Below are 18,167 nucleotides of genomic sequence, written 5' to 3'. Positions count from 1 at the left end.
TTTACCAAGTTTTTTGCAACCTATATTTCTTCTACTTCTATCTTGAATTTTTTCATGCCTTTCTAGGATGGTAGAGTGTACATGCATTGAGAACACATTTGTGTGTAAATATATACACCTACACTTACAACTACAGGCTGCAAGTGAGTGTCTGTTAAAATTAGAATGGATCATATTCCTCACGTATGTTAGGATAAAATAAAGGTAGAGAGCGTTTGGCTTGTTGATAAATAGGACTTATATAATAATGATAAGTAGTACCTAATATTGATTGATTTCTGAAAATATGCAACAAAACGTTTTATTTGTCTGATTTATACCTATTGTCTCATTATCCCTCATAAAGTCATATCTCTAAGTATTGTTATCTTCCTCTTGCACATGTGGAAGCAAAAGTTTAGAAAAATTAAACAGTGCACCCAAAGTTATGATTAATAAGCAGTAAGTAGAGCTGAACCCATTTCTTTTCCGAATTCAGTCTGTGCTATCACAAGCTAACCATGGCAAATGAAATGGATGGATCCAAAAGATACACCTTGTTCCAACATGCTGAGTGACTTGGATGTCTCTAAGTACATTTTACTGCTTATGAGCTGTTGTCGTGTACCATAGGATGTCAGCTGCCTGCCAGGCAAATTTCATGCTGGTAGACTCACTCTTTCTGTCACTTCTGATAATACACTAATGGATTATGGGTTGTTAGAGTGAGAAGAGATGAACTATAAACTCTTGTAATGGGAGGAGTTTCCTTTTTAAGCCTCCTAAAAGTGGACTTATAAACAACTGTGTCACTAAACATACGTTTTGAGTTAGGTGTAAGGCAGTTGCTTCTTTGATGTTTTTAGGGAAAATGAACCAAATAAAAATAAAAAAAAATTATAAACCAGGCTGGTGTCTATCTTTCCCTCAATTACACTCAGGACCACTTGGTAGAGCACAGGAATGTATAAATACAAAGCGATTTATGCCTTTCATTGTTCTGAAAATTAGATAATAATGTCAAAGCACAATAATAACTTTGCATCTCTATCCAAAATATAATGTATAAGATTATGAAAGGACAAATTAAGGCAGTGTATGTGAAAGTTCTTTGACAATTTCTAAGGGATATGGAAATAGAAGTTACAATTTTCATGAGCTTTATGAAGTAACTTACCAACTTTACTATATATTATGTCATTATCTCAGGTTAGTCTCACAGTTATAAGAGATCTAAGACTTTACCCAAGAATTTGCATCCCATTTTCTCAGCTGTCTCATTGCAGTCTTCATGTCTTTGTTCCTCAGTGTATATATAATTGGGTTCAAGAGAGGAGTGACCACAGAATAAAACACAGCAAGGAATTTATCTAAGGACTTGATGGGGAATGGCCAGGCATAAATGAAGATACATGGTCCAAAGAACAAAAGAACAACAGTGATGTGAGCAGTCAAAGTGGACAGAGCCTTGGATGACCTGTCTGAAGGGCGATGCTGGATGGTGACTAGAATGATAGTATAGGAGATGATTAGGAGGACAAAAGAACACACAGTGAGCACACCGCTGTTAGCAATGACCATGATATCCAACCTGTAGGTGTCTGTACAGGCAAGTTTGATGACCCTGGGGAGGTCACAGTAAAAGCTGTCAACTTTGTTGGGACCACAGAAAGGTAAGTTCACCACAAAGGCCAGCTGGCTCACTGAGTGGAGGAAGCCAACTCCCCATGCAGCAGCCATGATGCCAACGCATACATTGCTACACATGATTGTCATGTAGTGAAGGGGTTTACAGATTGCTGCATATCTGTCAAAGGCCATGGCTGTAAGGATCACCAACTCACTCCCACCAAAGAAGTGGAGGAGAAATATCTGAGCAAGGCAGCCCTTGAAAGAGATGACTTTGCGTTTCCTGAAAAAATCAGCAATCATCTTGGGTGCTGTGACTGAAGACAGACATAGATCAATGAGCGAGAGGTTGGCCAGCAAGAAGTACATAGGGGAGTGAAGATGGGAGCCATAAACCACGGTGATGACAATAAGAAGGTTTCCAAACACAATTCCTAGGTAGAATACAAAAAAGAACACAAATAGGAAAATCTGGAGTTCTGGAGAATTGGAGAGTCCCAGAAAAATGAACTCAGTCACCATGGAGTGATTGGTTTCACTTACTGGTTCATTCCAGGAAATAGCCTCTGTGGTTGCCTTGGAGAAGAGAATGAGGAAATCAGATTGATTATATTGAAGTTCAAAGCCTCATTTAGTATCGTGCCGCTCACCCATATATGACTCACTGTGATTTATTGCATAAAGCCTTTTAAAATGCAAAAAAGCTAAGCTCACCATATTATTCTACATTCCTCCCTTGGCTATGCCTTATAGTCCAGTTATCTATGTCTTCTCAGTGTTTGCACTTAATGCTAAGCTTATTCCTAGTAAGATGCCTTTGTTAGTGCTACCCTCTCTGCCAGCTTAAGTGTATACCATTATCCTACATTGATCTCCTTTTCCTCTGAACTTCAAAACAGTTTAAATTCTGTAATCAATATCATTACTCTTAAATATATACAATATTGTATGATATTCCTATTTACAAAGGCTTTTTATAACAAGCATTTTTGAAAAGGCGTTTTTCATAACTTAGTAGTCTATCATACTACTGTATATAGTTGTTGGAAACTTTCTGTCATACTAAGACATTCTCATTCACAGTTTTGCTAGGTGAGGCAGTTAAAGTGCATGGGCTTTGTATGTAGTCTGTGGGCCTTGGATTCATCTAGTTTAAGAGTTATTTTACCGTTTTTGTAAATGTGGATACTAATTATATTCACTTCTGATGATTATGAATTTCAAATGATGTAGTAAATGTAAAGTGTTTTGCATAGCTTTTGTAATTAGTGCACAATAGATTTAGATAAATATTAATGGTGAGATTTATCACTTTCTGATTCATAGGGAACCCATGGCTTCTCAATTATTTCATTTTTAATTGTACTCTAGAAAAGACAATCATAAAGAGATGATTGCATCTCAGTCCCTGTATCCCTCTGTCTTTCCATCTTTAAAGTGAATACATTGGATCAAAGTTCTTAAAATCCCCACCAGTCTAATTAATACTCTATGGGAATGAGGACACAATTCCAAAATAATTTTTACAGTCTCTCAGAAATTTGCATAGAAGCATAGAAGCTAAGACAGATGTAGAGACTCAGCCTTAGATGTAGTTTAAATTTTTGAGGATTCTAAAAGTGAACCTAGGAGTTATAAGGCCTTATAGAGGGTGGAATTTATACTTCTCATTTGGTGGTATTAAAATACTTAGAAGAAAAAATATAAGCCAAAATAAAATAAAAGATGAAAAACAGAAGAAAAATAAAGTAACAGAAAATAAGATTTAAAAAAATGAGAAAGAGGGTAAAAGAAAGGGTATTCAGAGTGGAATAAAAAATGTGAGGAAAATGCAAAAAAAATTTGCATGATTAAAAATGTGAAGGAGTTTAATAAGATAAAATTGAAAAAGAATTTTATAATGTCTCCTAAGGTATTTGTGTTTGATTATAAAGACAATGAAGAACTATTGAAGAATTATGAGCAATTGTTTAATACATTTACAACAAGTAGTAGTCAATGTATATTATCTATTATAAAGGCAGTAAAAACAGAACATTTGTTACCAGGATGCAGGAGATGAAAAAAGATGATGCCAATGTCTTTATTCTGAGTAATTGTAAGCATTGTGATGGCTTACTTTTGAAAATAATTATAGTAAGCACTAATATAGCAATATGTAATATACAGCTCACTCTCAGGAGCAGGAATAAGTTTGGAAGGATGTAAAGGATAATGATAGGTGTCTAGGTATGTAGAGGTATTGTTGGGGCATCCTTGTAACTTGCTAGGTGAGAGCCTGAAAAGTGAGTGTTAGACATTAAATTGAGAAAGCCACTTCACTTGTGTGCTGTGGAGAGAAAGTAAGTACTCTTTCAGGAAGTTTTGCAGTATGGGAAGTAGAGAATGGAATGGTAGCCTGGAAGGGAAGCATGGCCCTGAGCATGCCTGTAGAATGAAGTGTAGAAGTTAAAGGAAAAGCAAGATGCAAATGAGAGGAGTAGAAATTGATGGGTCCCAGGGGACATGAAGGGCTAGAGGGCTACTCTTACCAACCTTCTTGGGCAAGAAGCATTTTTTTTCTTCACTATTTCCTTAATTGCAGTTAATCCATTGCCCTTGGAAATTATACTTTTCTCCTTATTATACTGAATCCCATTCATTAGCTCTATCCACTAAGCTCCAGTTACTATTTTAAAAATCCTATAAAATTATAAGAATTCTAATTTTATTTGCAAGTATAGAGAGAAGTCTAATGTAAAACAAGGTCATAAATAGTCGTTTTAGTTCCCTTTAGCTTAGCACAATAATAAGTATAATTATACAAATCACTGACAGTAAGGATGATGGGATTTCCATTGTAAAATCATTTACAACATGATTGATTGGGATGTTTCTTTAGAATTAAGGTACACAATTTAGAATTGGCCTTAGATATTTACTGTTGTTAATTTCATTTCACTGGGAGAGAAGCACAAATCTGCACCTGTATCTCCATAGGAATATACCAAGGATGGTGGTTGGCCAAAGGATTCTCATTTGCAGTGAAAAGATTTTTTATCATGGTAACAAGTAAAAATTCAGACGTGTTATTCTTCAGGAAAAGGAATTTCTTGCTCATGTAGTTAAGACATCTGATTTCCTGAGTATATGCTACTGAGGAGTGATAATATGGGATTCTCAGCACAGACACTCTTCACCACCTTAATCCTTTCAAAGGTCATGTCTGACTTCAAAAATTACTCAAAAAGTTTTAGAAAAATTATGTTGATTCAGAGTTAAACATTAACTTTAGGTTTGTTGAAGAAGTTCTCCAGAATCTTACATATTGATTGTAGTAATCATGAAGAGCCAGCTACAACTGAACAACAAAACTCTTCCCCATGTACTAGATTAAGCTTAAATTTCAACTATCAGAATGTTATATGGATTCTTAAACATATTTTACCCCCCTTTAAGAAAAGAAGTTTATGTCTTTATAAGTTTCACTGAGATTGAAGTTAGGAGACTTGGGAGTTCTAACACAAATTCACTGTGTGATGGGCATGCCATTCAAAATTTCTGGGCCTTAATTTTCCTGTTTAAAATAATTTCATTGGATCAAAAGCTCTATAAAAAAAATCCCACAACTCTAAGAGTATGATTTGCACCTTTAGGTGAAGGAAATGTCCAAAACTAGGTTTCACTGGGGATGCAGGAAGGAGGGAAAGAAGTGGTTAAGAGAATACTGGATTTGGAGGAATATGAAAAAGAAGACCCTCAAAACAGAGAGGAAAGACCAGATTAGTCCAGAAGATCTGGGAGAAGAACTCAACACTTAAAGCATTTGCATTACACTTACTAAATTGTATAATACAACAAGGTAATCCTTGTTAATATTATGCATATTAACCCTTCTAAGTATTTAAGTTGACTTCACTGGGTCCTTCCATTTTTCTTGAAGATACACATGCAGTTGAATTCTGGGTTCTTACTCATAGAAGCATGTCATTGTCAATAAAATGGTACAACTTGCTTAGTTCTGTTAATACGTTTCACTTTCATCCTTCCACCTACCTCCTTCATAACTGGAAGAGACTACGGCAATTTTCAGAGCAAAGAAGAGTGCAGATTTCCCTTTTATTTGCACTTTCTCTTGAAGCATAAAATTTCTAGGAGAATAAGGTCTATATGAATTTTCCTCCTTAGTAAACCACTTGGTTAATTAAGAGCAATTTATAAAAGTGGCCAGAGGCAGGTGAGGAAATTTGGAAATAAACAACCTGAACTTCAAGTACTGAGACTAATCTTATAGTCTCACAAGCTTTCCCTTGAGGAAACACACAGAATCTTCTTGAGTTAAGAGCTGTTTTCACAGTTTCTTAGCTCACTTGGCTATTTTTACTACCTCACTGAATCTATAGGGGAATTTATAAAGAATCATTTTAAAATAATTATATAAAGTAAGATTGTGAAATTAAAAATCTAGATGGGTTAACAAGGTGGTAAATAACAATTGCTTTAGATTTCTTAAAAAGGTGATGGATGACCACTGATAATCAATTTTGGAAAAAATGTAGGAAAAAAACTTAAACCAATAAAAAGAAAATCTCACATCTTATCATTTAACACTTTATTGAGCAGCTTTAATTACCATGCAGAAGTTAATATTGAGATGTCATCACAATTAATGCTTCTTAAATCATAGAAGTACATCCAAGTGATTTCTCAGCTGTGCTCCTTGACCATCCGTCTTTCCCAGTTTTACCTGAAGTATGTCTTTCATGTTTGTCCTAAGCACCCTGACTCAAGAACAGGTACATTAAAAAAGCTGAGATCTGAGTGGGGTACCTTTGTTAAGTCCTTTCAAATACCTTGAGAGTTATAGACACTTGTTTAGAGTGAATCAACAAATGCTTTGGGGAAGATTGCAAATGCAACAAATTTATTGTTCAGAAAAACGGAACATAGGCAGATTTTGCATAATGAAGATTATTAGTCTTTTTAAAAATAACATTGTACGCAATACACTGACAAAGACCGAAAAAAATTCTTAGGAGTCATAACATAGTGTTGTCTTTCTATTTACCTAACTTAAAATACAATTAGGATGAGATTGGTTTCTTCTTCAATTTTGATGTCTTATGGTTTATAGAAACTCATATTTTATCCATAGGATACACATAATTTCTATAAGAAATTTTTAATGATTTCCAGTGATGCTTATTATTAGTATAATATACTGATAAATAAAACGAAATCATATATATGTATTTATGTACATTTATATAGAGATATAGAACAATCATATGAAAATTGAATGTGGTCAGTGATAACTGTAATTTAGGTTTGTAGGTTAGATAGAGACATATAACACTTTACTCTTTATAATTAACAAAAATTGATACAACTGTACTTGATAGTGAAAATCTTTAATTTAATACCTCTTTTTCTGTAGACTTGTCAGGTTTTTAAAGGTAATAATGAAATTGTCCACATTCCATAATGTTCATGGTATTCTCAGGGAACTGATGGTCCATGAAATTCATCTTGTGTTCTTACCAGTGAAATCTGTTATCTCCCTAGAACTTACAACCTGTCCACTTAGCCTTCTCATTGCCATTTTCATATCTTTATTTCTTAAAGTATAGATGGCAGGATTTAAGACAGGAGTGACAACAAAGTTCACAATGGCAAAAAATGTATCCAGTGACTTTGTAGGGAAAGGCCACACATAGAGAAACATGCATGGAGCAAAAAACAAAACCACTACAGTGATGTGAGCCGACAAAGTGAAGAACGCTTTGGATAAATCCTTTGAAGAATGATTTCTGACAGTGACCAGAATAAAGATGTATGATACAATTAAGAAAAAGAAAGTGCCCATAGATATGAGGCCACTGTTGGCAGTGACCACAAATTCTAGTCTGTAAGTGTCTATGCATGCAAGTTTAATAACCCTAGGAAAGTCACAGTAAAAGCTCCCCATGTTATTAGGGCCACAGAAAGGTAAATTTATGACAAAAACAAACTGAGACACAGCATGAATCACACCAATGGTCCAAGCAGCTAGTACCAAAACTACGCACATATTGGGATTCATGATCGTGAGATAGTGGAGAGGCTTGCAGATAGCTGTGTACCTGTCGTGTGCCATGGCTAATGAGCAGCACCATTTCAACTCCTCCCATGATGTGAATGAAGAACATTTGTATCATGCAGTTGTGGAAGGAAATGCTTTTACAATCACTGAAAAGATCAGAGATCATCCTACAAATTGTGGTGGATGAAAGGCCCAGGAGTGATAAGTTGGCCAGAAGAATATACATGGGGGAATGTAAGTGAGAATTAAAAATCACTGTGAACACAATGAAGAGGTTTCCCAAGATAATTCCCACATAGAATAAAGAGAAGAAAAGAAAAAGGAAAAACTGCATTCCCGAGGATTGTGTAAGTCCCAGCAACACAAATTCAGTTGCAACAGAGCCATTTGCTTGGTGCATTGAACCATAAGGAAGGGAAGACTCTGAAGTGACCTGGAAGCAAAGAAAGGAGAATCAACTTTGAGGCTCTCAAAATCATGTGTTACAGGTTGATACATTAAGTTGGTTTTTGATAAATCTTTTTTTCAATTGATAGTAAATTATTACAGTATAATGGGAACCCAGGGTATAAATATTAATGTAGTATAACCAAAGCTGTGCTCACAGGCAATCTATTGCATTAAATACTCTTATTTATTCAAATACATGGACTAATTAGGCAACTTAAAAAAAAGAAGTTAGGAAGGAATGCATAAAATAACTCAAAGGAATTCAGGTAAAAGAAAATAGAAACTAAAAACAAAAAAAATAAATGTTGAATACCAGAAAGTTGGAAAAGTGTATATGAACATATAAATATGGTTAAAAAAATAAAATATAGGCATCTTTTTAAAGATACAGTCAAGAATAATAAAATTAGGTAAAAATTAGAAATGTGCATAGAAGTGCATAATAAGTAAAAACACCTCTGGAGGCTCTTTCCTGTATTTGTTTAAAAACAATCTACCAGAAATCAACACATAAATCATACTTGAATTTGAAATGATATAGAGAGACAAAGGTTGATGTCTTCTTAATACAAAAAAGGTTTCAAACTATTCGATAAAACCTCCAAGACCTAATAGATATGTGGACAAATGACATGAAGAGAGATATAAACTAATATATGAATACATATGTGTATATATATATATATATGTTAGTAATATCTCTATATATACATTTAATGTGTATATTTACATTAATTTATATGCATATGTATATTTATTGAATTATATATTATATAATTTACATTTTACAATAATATGTATATATGATGCTAGTAATTATATGTGTACTTTTCTTTCTTAAACATTCCAAGAAACAAGATAAAATGTAATACTATTGTTTTCCTATTAAATTAGAAAACTGTTTTTACAATATAAAGTCTGACAAAGTCTCAGGGAATAGGCACCTTCATACATTGCTGAAGGAAATATAGACTGATTCAAACATTAAAGAAAACATTTGGAATCATGCATCAGTAATCTTAAATCCACACCATTTGGTTCACTAATACCCTAGTGGAATTCCATTTATAAAGAAAAAGTTTTGGCACAAAAATGTTCAAATCTTACAATGGTAAAACTGAACAATGTAAATGTGAAACATTGAGTTTAAGCTTATTATAGTATATGTATATGATCAAATATAATATTGTATTAAATAAATGTTAATAGAAGAGTTTATTTTGACATTAGAAAAAACTTTTTAATAATAGTATCTGCAGCCAAAAGAAACAAATTATGTAGTCCAAAAATTGAAGTAACAATAGTTGATTTTGAGTTTTTTAGAGCTCTTAAACAGTCCCCTTGATTTTGAAATATTTTTCATTACATATGTTCAGTTTTTTTGATAAAACAGAGTGGAGGATTGAAGGGATGGTTTATTAAGAATGTTTGAATATACTTGAAACCAATTTAAGATTATCAATTATACTTCAATAAAAAAAGCAAAAAAAAAAAAAGAATGTTTGTAAAGGATTGACTCAAATTTATGAGAAGACAAACCAGCTGAGGAAGTAAAGGACTCTAATACTTCTCTCATCTAATCAGCCATTTTCACAAACTGCCAGAAATTCATCCACAGATGAGATTATTAAGGGGGGAATATAGCTAAATTAGTAAAGGGTCCTTATTTAGCTTCTTGGACTTGGTGTAAAACTATCATGGAGTTGAAACTTCTTGGGCCATTCCATCCAGATAATTGACAAAACATCTGTTACTTCAATGTTTGACCAGGGTTGGCTATTTGGAGTGAATTCTGGGAACTATGAAATAACTATAAGGAAAATGTTCTGGTGGTCCTGTCCATTTCCGAGTGAGCAAGGTTAGTAACGTTGTAGTGAGATACAAGAGAGACATAATAAGTGGTCAAGTAAATAAAGCCAACAAAGTGCAATGGGATATAAGAGATAATACTTTGAGTATAGCAGATGGATACAAGTAGGTTTCATTCCTTTCCTATTTCCTCAATAAGCAATTATTTTTGTTGCCTCTCAGATTTTACAGTCTTCTACCTTCTCTCATCTAGATGTTCTTAATATTCTTTTTAGCATTTTCTCTGAGAACTATTTTCAATTCATTCATATTACTATCCGTGGACTTCTCATCCATATTTAAATCATTCAGGCCATAGGGGCATAGGGACAAGGGATTTTGGAGGGAAATTGAATCTGGGGAACATTTTGGAGTTAGTACCAAGTCATGCCTGGAAGATTTCAAGGCAGTGACCTCTACTCTGCTGAGCAGAAGATGCTTGATGACTTACTAAGCTCACCATCTGATTCAGTGTCTTTGGTGAAATAAAATTGAAGCTGAAGAATCATGTTGGCTGCTTAAGGTTACATGTTTTATCTTATTAAACTAAGACAGAACATATAAACTCAATACTTCAGAAAACTAATCATGAAAGTGGGTATTTTATCTTACAAAAACAATTAAGGTCTCGGAATTAATTTGTCAGATTTGGAAATTCCCATTAATATTAGGTTAGTGCTGATGAAATGGTGTTTGTTTTGGAGTTTGAATGATAGTTAAGTTTTTTTAAACAGAAAGTTCCACACTACATCACCCGCTTAGCCTAAAGACTCAAAATTTCCATTTGTAATGTATAATTTAATCTATTTATGATTCTTAATCATTACAAAATGGGACAATCACAGTACAGAATGTGTAACTATGAATGTAATCAATGTGGTGGGGTCAGAATAGTAGCATGTCTAAAGAAGAGGCAGGACAGAAGTCCAAAGAAAGAGGAAGAACATCTTTGCTTTTGTTGCTTGTTTTGGTTTAAACCAAAAGCCTTGTCTTCATGAATTATGAACAACTAAAAGTATGAACTTTACTTGGGTTTTCATTCATTGTTTTAGGTATGTTTTGACTGGGAGGATAGAAAGTAATAATAAAGCTGTAGGAAAAATAATCACTGATATGAAGTTAAGACTTTAAGCTTATGACTAACGGATGTGGCAGTGGGGTTTGGAAAATGGAGTAGGTAGTTGGACATGGTTATTCAGCTAACTGACAGGTGAGTCATCTCTAAAGAATTAAGAAGTAACTGATCAAAACATCCATTTAGCCTCCAGGCTCTATTTTACTTATACTAGTTCTAATATTGATAGCATTTAATAAATATAAAATTTAAGTTCATGATATAAGTACCCTTTCTTCTTTGTTCAATACTGTATCACCTGCCTAAAACAGTGGCTGTCACAAAGAAAGGATCAATAAATAATTGCTGAATACATTTTCTAGAAATAGGCACTAAATTCTTCATATAAGGAACAACTTGGTAACCCTTACAAATATGTAGAGAAATTAAATTTAATAATACCTTCTCCACAAGAACTACTTTCTGATAATATCTCAGCTACACATATATATATGATGCCTTAATTTTTATGTATATGTAGTTATTTTATATAATATATATTATATATATAATTTATTTACTTAATTTATATATTACATATATACATAAAGTGAGTATTTAGATAAATGAAGGACGTCCCACCCTTTCTGCTATAAACATCTGGAAATAGTATGTATCGTTGAAGAAAGCCCGGTGACTTGAGCATGCTTCTTTGGAGAAAAAGACCATGTATTTGGTCTCTCTGCCTTAAGTAGCACTTTTGACTTTGTGAAGCTCCCAGGAGTTCTTCAGAAGCCAAGTCCCTATTTAGTTTGACATCCCTCCTATTGGAGATTAAAAATTTGTCAGTCAGTCAGGGCCTGGAGAGACACGTCTTTAAAGAGGAGATACAGGTACATATTAAACACAAACGATTATCAAAATTATAGGTTTGTGTAGAAGTGGGAAAGAACTTTGAGATTACCTTCACCAGTTCTTCCATTCTACAGGTAGAAAACAACCCAGCAGTGTGGCAGGGCTAGCCAGTGAGTTCACAGCAGCACATTCACAGAGCCAGAACTAGAAGTCAGCCTACCTTCCAGTCCAGTGGTCTTCTATAATGCTCTACACCTGCTCAGAAAAAGGTCATGAAAAAAACTTAGAATTAACTGTATTTGATAGGATAACTTTAACCTAATTGGAAAGGCCCTGTTCATCCCTCAGTTCACCTTTCACTTAAATAAAATTGGCCTTCTCTTCCTTAAAAACTATTTTTTTCTTTAGATATTGCCCTTCCCAATCCCCTTTCCTATTTCTTCAGACAACTTGGCCAGACCTTGAATAGTTCCATTTCAGGACTCTTAGCCACCAGCTCCTCCATACCATCCCTGGCATGGGGCCAGAACCTTTTTGAATCTTATCATAGCTTCTCAGACTAGGCATAGACAGGAGCCTTCAAATGTGGAGGAGCGTAATACTGAAGGGGAGGGGGGTCTCTCTGGAATCCTGGAGGTCAAGGATTGAAATTCCCTTCCTCTGGTTTAAAACAGAATTTGGTTCTCAACTAGGATGGAAATAGCTGAGGCCAGATGTCTGTTTTACAGAATGGAAAATGAAGTTGAAACAAGAGAAAGAGCACAAAATTCACAAACACATGAATATTGAAAAATCTTCACATCAAGACAAATTGAAAATATCTAAGGGGTGTGTGTATGTGTAACTAATTATACATAATGCAATTCAGTGATTGAAATTTGAGAATAAGAGATGGTGTAGATTCAAAGGACACAGGTATTTCAGAAAGGAGAACAATTCTGGCACGAATATTTGACAGAGAGCAGAACTGAAGAGGAGTTAAGGGGGTAGAGCGATGATGACGGGGCAGCTACGCAATTTGACAGCTCCTCTCCTACCTGCCTGCTCAGTCACAGGATGTGCATTTTTTAGAAGAAGAGAGATTCAGAGAGCTTATTATTCATTTCTGTAGATAATCATTCCCCCAAGCTTCAAGACAGAGCTATATATATATTAGGTTCTTTATGATGGGGAGGAAGCTAATTAGATGCAGAGGAGAAGGACCTACAGCTGCCTCACAGACAACCAACACTCAGCCCATGATTAGTTTCTCTTGGGGACTAAATCTTCAAATCACATCAGTTTTCTCAAGAGAGGAATAACAAAGAATTGCCTGGTGATGAAATGGAGGGAGAGAGGGAAGGTTTTGAGGTAATGTGTTGGTTTGCATATAATAACCCAAATAAAACAAATTCACTCTAAAATTCATCATGTTTAGAGTAGGTGATCTTGGAGGTATGAATTGCTTGCAATAACTGAGATGAGGGTGTGAAAATATATTTTGATTGGGCAGACATACCTTTCCTCATAGTACTAAAGTGAAGAAATGAACTAAAACCCCTGATATGCCAAGATAATTCTTATATTATAATAGGGGATTTAATTGATCATTTTTCCTGTTATTCATTATAGCAAATGTTTAGCTGTGAATGTCTGCCTGTGCTTCCAAACTTTGGAGTGTTGGGAATGAAGGTCTTCTTAAATGTTTTTGTCCATTATGCTTCCTGAATTGAACTGATACAAGTAAAATTTGTGTTTTATTGGGTCAAATTTTAAAGAGATCTTGGGAAAACAGAAAACACATAAAAAAAAAAACACATAGGGAGTTATTTTGAATTTTCTGTAACAGGAGCATGTTTACCTGAGAGGGAGAATCTCATTCAAAGGATCTATGACAAGCCATTGAGACAAACTATATACAATATAGTGTATCTTCCTGGAGAAGCCTGGCTTTATCTTGGATGTGTAGATACAAAGAATCTGATCTCCAGGTTATCATGGAGGCCTTAAAGTGGCATGGCTCTATCTTTGTTTAGAGTTGTATTTGTTTAGAGCTATATTTTATTTTCTCTTGTTCTGAAACAGGAGAAAATCAGCCCTCCAGAATAGTTGCAGAATAATATGTGGTCTGAAAATTCTTGAAAAATATTGACACTCCAAAAATTTATAAGCAAGGATAAAAATTGGGGAAAAATGTGGGCAGAAATACTTAAAAAACAGGTATGCATGGTCAGGTACTTGAATCGTTACATATATAAGATAAAATGAAACAATTTATTTGCTTAAAAAATCTACTGTAAGATTAGAAGAAAATTTCTGCTTTTGCCTTCCTCCCTCCCTGGGGGGCTCTTCTGCAATGCAGTGTACAGTATAGAGCCCCCAGAATCATTCTACGATGACAATGTGCTTTTGCCCCGATACGCTTTTGTTGTAAGTGGGAGCAGCATAGTCAGATGAGTGAGGGAGAATCTAGGCAGAAACACAATCCTAGAGAGTGGTTGGCCAGGCACAGAAAGTTCTGTGATTTGATGGCTATCTCCTGGGGCACGGATCATGGATTTCCTTGGTAGCAAAGAAGGCTGCTGGGCCAATATGGAGCAGGAGTTGTTAAGGCAGAGTTTATGAGACCTGGGAATCAGAGAGAGCTAAGACCAATGATTTATAGGCTGGCCCAGCTGAAACTGGCTCCATATTTGAAATGGCTTAAACTTGCAAAAAGAAGTCATCAGTAGATTTCACTGCACAGAACTGAGGAGATGGAGCATAGAAAATTAACTGAGAAGGGAAAAGGAGAAAGAAAAGGAAAGGAAGTCCTTTATTCCTATTTAACTTTGAATGAATATAAAGAGAAAGCTCAGACACTATTCAGTAAATATTTTTACTCTTTGGTGGGTATTCCTTTATTTAATGGTATCTACTGATCATTTTCTATACTGTTGTTACTGATATTTAGCGGCGCACATTATTCACATAGCCCCTCCTCACATGGAACTTAAAACGTAATGAGGAAGACATACATTGAATAAGAAATTATGAGTGTGATTAATGTGACAAAAATGGTAGTAGGGAGTGCCATAGTAATGGACAGTGGAAGGGGCTCTCCTGGACACAGATTCTGGGAAGATATCCTGATTAAATCATCTTGAAACTGAGATTTGAAGAATGAATAGATGTTATTGCCAAAGCATGAAGGACAAATGCTTCAGAGAGAATCATTAACTATTGCGATGCCTCAGAGATGAGAGAGTTGAAGTTTTCAGGCAAGAGAAGAAACCAAATTGGCTCTGGAATTGCAGGGAGAGAGCAAGTCCTTTGAGGTTGGAAAGAGGGAGGGAGGCAGCCAGGTCTTGGATGGCCTGGTAAACCTTGAAAAGGATTTAGTATTTTAATTTAAGGGCAGTGGCAAGTATGTGGAGGGTCTTAAGCAAAACAATCTCCTGCTTAGATTTATACTTTAAAAAATCTGTCTTACTGAATGGTAGATAATGTGAATTAAGGCAAACAAGATTTGAAGTGGGAAAACCACATAGGTGATGTAATATTCTATTCCAAAAATGACATGTGAAGTCTTAGACAAAAATGGTGACATTGTAGATGAAAATACAGGGAGTATGTTTAAGAAGTGTTTAGAAGGTTATTAATTAATAGGATTTACTGTTTTATCAGATATTGACATCAATAAGGGAGGAGTCCATTACTACTCCTGGATTTTGAGTTGAGTAGTTAGGTAAATATTGGTGCCATTTATTGTGACTAGGGATCCTGAAAGAGCAGGTTTGAGGAGGAGATGATTAGTTTAGTTTTAGACTTACTGAGTGGGAGATGCTGTGAAACATCAAATAAGGTTTATGGATTAGGAATCCAAGAAACAGTACCCTAGTTTTGAGAGCCCCTAGCTAAAAGTTAGAGATGGTAATTAAAGCCATGGGAATGGATGCTACCTAGGGACAGGATATAGAGTGAAAATAGGCCTAAAGTATAATTCTGAGGAATGCTCAGAGATGAGAGTGACTCAGCAAAGTGATCCTGGGTAGGAATTCCCCAAAAGGTAGGGGGAAAACCAGAAAACTAGTTTTTCAGAAGCCCAGTAGAGTAGTTGAAGGAAGGAGTGGTTAGCCATGATTAAGGGAAGAAATTCTCATTCAGATGAATAGCAAAGCATTAAAAGAAATATTATTGATTTATTTTCACAGAGGAGACCAGAGAAGTTATTGGCAATGTTCCTAGAGAAATACAGGATAAAAAAAATAGGCATTAGTTGCTTTAAATGAGCAGATTTTATTTACAAAGCAATAAAAACAAATGCATGAAAATGTAATGTATACCTTCAGTAAAGCTTTTATTTCAAATATAGAGATCCTCAATTAAATTGAATATACCTCACCATTTTAGGCTTTACATTTCTCTAAGACTGTCAAACACAGATGCATAAACTCTTGAGAAATCTTTTGCCTGACCAGGACCTCTAAACACATCCTTGGGGGACTATTCTCCTGTGAATCACTATTATTTCTATGAGATTTTTTGGGGAGAATAAACTAGAAGTTGAATAATGGATGGTCTTCATTTTAGAATAATAGAGAGATAGAACAAAGTGCAAAAATGTCTCATTTGTGTTTATAAGTATTGATAGTGTTAAAGAAATTCTCTCTCTACCTGCAGTCACTCAAATTTCAACACAAAACTGAAATTGCATCCTAAACTGACAAAACTCAAGTCCACATTCAGGGCTTAACAGAAAAATAATACATACTTGATTTTCTTCTTATTCTATGTTAAACTAAGATTGAAATAGAAATAAAATGTATACTTTATTAATTTATGATTTATCCAAATATATTTTATCATTGAATCCATAAGCTTACTATGAGATATATTTATCAATTTTTGAGGTATTTATTTATAATTAAGAGTTAAATACAACTAGCAAATCCCAGAAAATGGTATTTGGATATTAAATTTATTCCTGGAAATCAGCTCAGTTTCCTATTCTTATCTCTCCTCTCACTAGAAGTAGATGAAGTCAATTTATTTTTGGTGGTTGGCAAAATCAGTCTGGTACCATCTCTTGAACAATTTCCTCAAATAGTAGTTATACTGTGGTACTGATGACAGTCATGTGACTCTGAGAGTTCTTAGTGAGCCTGGAGCCTCTTGTGTCCTTGATCTGCTCTATTCATTACGAGATCCCACTAGAACCCGTAATGCATTTGCCCAGTCTTCTCACGGTTGCTCTCATGTTTCTTAGCATATAGATGGCAGGATTCAAGACAGGGGTGATGGCAAAGTCAACAATGAACAAATACTTATCCAGTGATGTTGTAGCAAAAGGCCACAGTAGAGAAACATGCATGGCATAAAAAATAAAGTCACTACAGTGGTCTGAGCTGACAATGTGACAAATGCTTTGGATAAGTCCCCTGAAGAATGTTTCCAGACAGTGATCAAAATGAAGACATAAAATATAATTAAAGAGAGAAGATAACCATGGATATAAACCCACTGTTAGCAATGATTATAAACTCTAGCCTGTCAGTGTCTACACAAGCATGTTTCATGACCTGAGGAAAATCACAGTAAAAGCTATTTACTTTATTAGGACCATAAAAGGGCAAGTTTATGATAAAAAACAAACTGAGATATAGCATGAATTATCCCCACTATCCAGGCAGCCACTACAAAGGAAATACACATTTTGGGGCTCATGATGGTTAGATAGTGGAGAGGCTTACAGATTGCAGTGTACCTGTCATATGCCATGGCAATGAGCAGCACCATCTCTACTCCACCCATGACATGAATAAAAAATATCTGTATCAGGAATTTTGGAAAAGAAATGATGTTGCAGCAAGTGAAGAGATCAGAGATCATTTTAGGGACTGTGGTAGAAGAAAGATCTAGATCAAGAAGAGACAGGTTGGCCAGTAGGAAGTACATGGGGGAATGTAAGTGGGAGTCAATAATTACTGTGAACATAATGAAGAGATTTCCCAGGATAATTCTCATGTAGAACACTGAGAAGAACCAGAAGAGAAAAAGATATATCTCCTGTGAATTTGAAAGTCCAATCAATATAAATTCAGATACCACAGAGTCATTCACTCCATCCATTGACTGAATCAGTAGAGAAGAAACTGAAGTTTCCTGAAGGTAGAAAATAAGGAAGAATTGAGAAAAATGGGTACTAAACACTGATAAGTTGTTTGTCCATCAATGCTTTTATAGGAAAGGTGTTGCAAGTGCCAAAAAGTGAGGTCAGAAACATCTAGAGAGGGCAGGTAATAGGAAGGTAAACAAATAGGAGAGAATCAA

At 34.9% G+C, this 18,167-nt stretch overlaps 2 protein-coding genes across 2 annotated transcripts; both read right to left on the bottom strand.

Annotated features, from left to right (window-relative positions):
* Positions 1-1,212: 1,212 nt before the first annotated feature.
* Positions 1,213-2,181, bottom strand: LOC108391963 (olfactory receptor 4F17). Its single transcript, XM_017651859.3, has one exon. It carries the CDS (start codon positions 2,128-2,130, stop codon positions 1,213-1,215), a length of 918 nt encoding a protein of 305 aa, XP_017507348.1. The 5' UTR covers positions 2,131-2,181.
* Positions 2,182-7,111: 4,930 nt separating this feature from the next.
* LOC108391959 (olfactory receptor 4F6-like) lies at positions 7,112-17,966 on the bottom strand. Its single transcript, XM_017651857.3, has 2 exons — positions 17,602-17,966; positions 7,112-7,709 (listed from the first exon to the last, which is right to left on the bottom strand). Exons 1-2 carry the CDS (start codon positions 17,964-17,966, stop codon positions 7,112-7,114), a joined length of 963 nt encoding a protein of 320 aa, XP_017507346.2.
* Positions 17,967-18,167: the final 201 nt, after the last annotated feature.

This window comes from Manis javanica, chromosome 8 (genome assembly GCF_040802235.1).
Source record: "Manis javanica isolate MJ-LG chromosome 8, MJ_LKY, whole genome shotgun sequence".
In the NCBI taxonomy this organism is placed as follows: Eukaryota; Metazoa; Chordata; class Mammalia; order Pholidota; family Manidae; genus Manis; species Manis javanica.
This window is presented reverse-complemented; position numbering and strand designations above follow the sequence as displayed.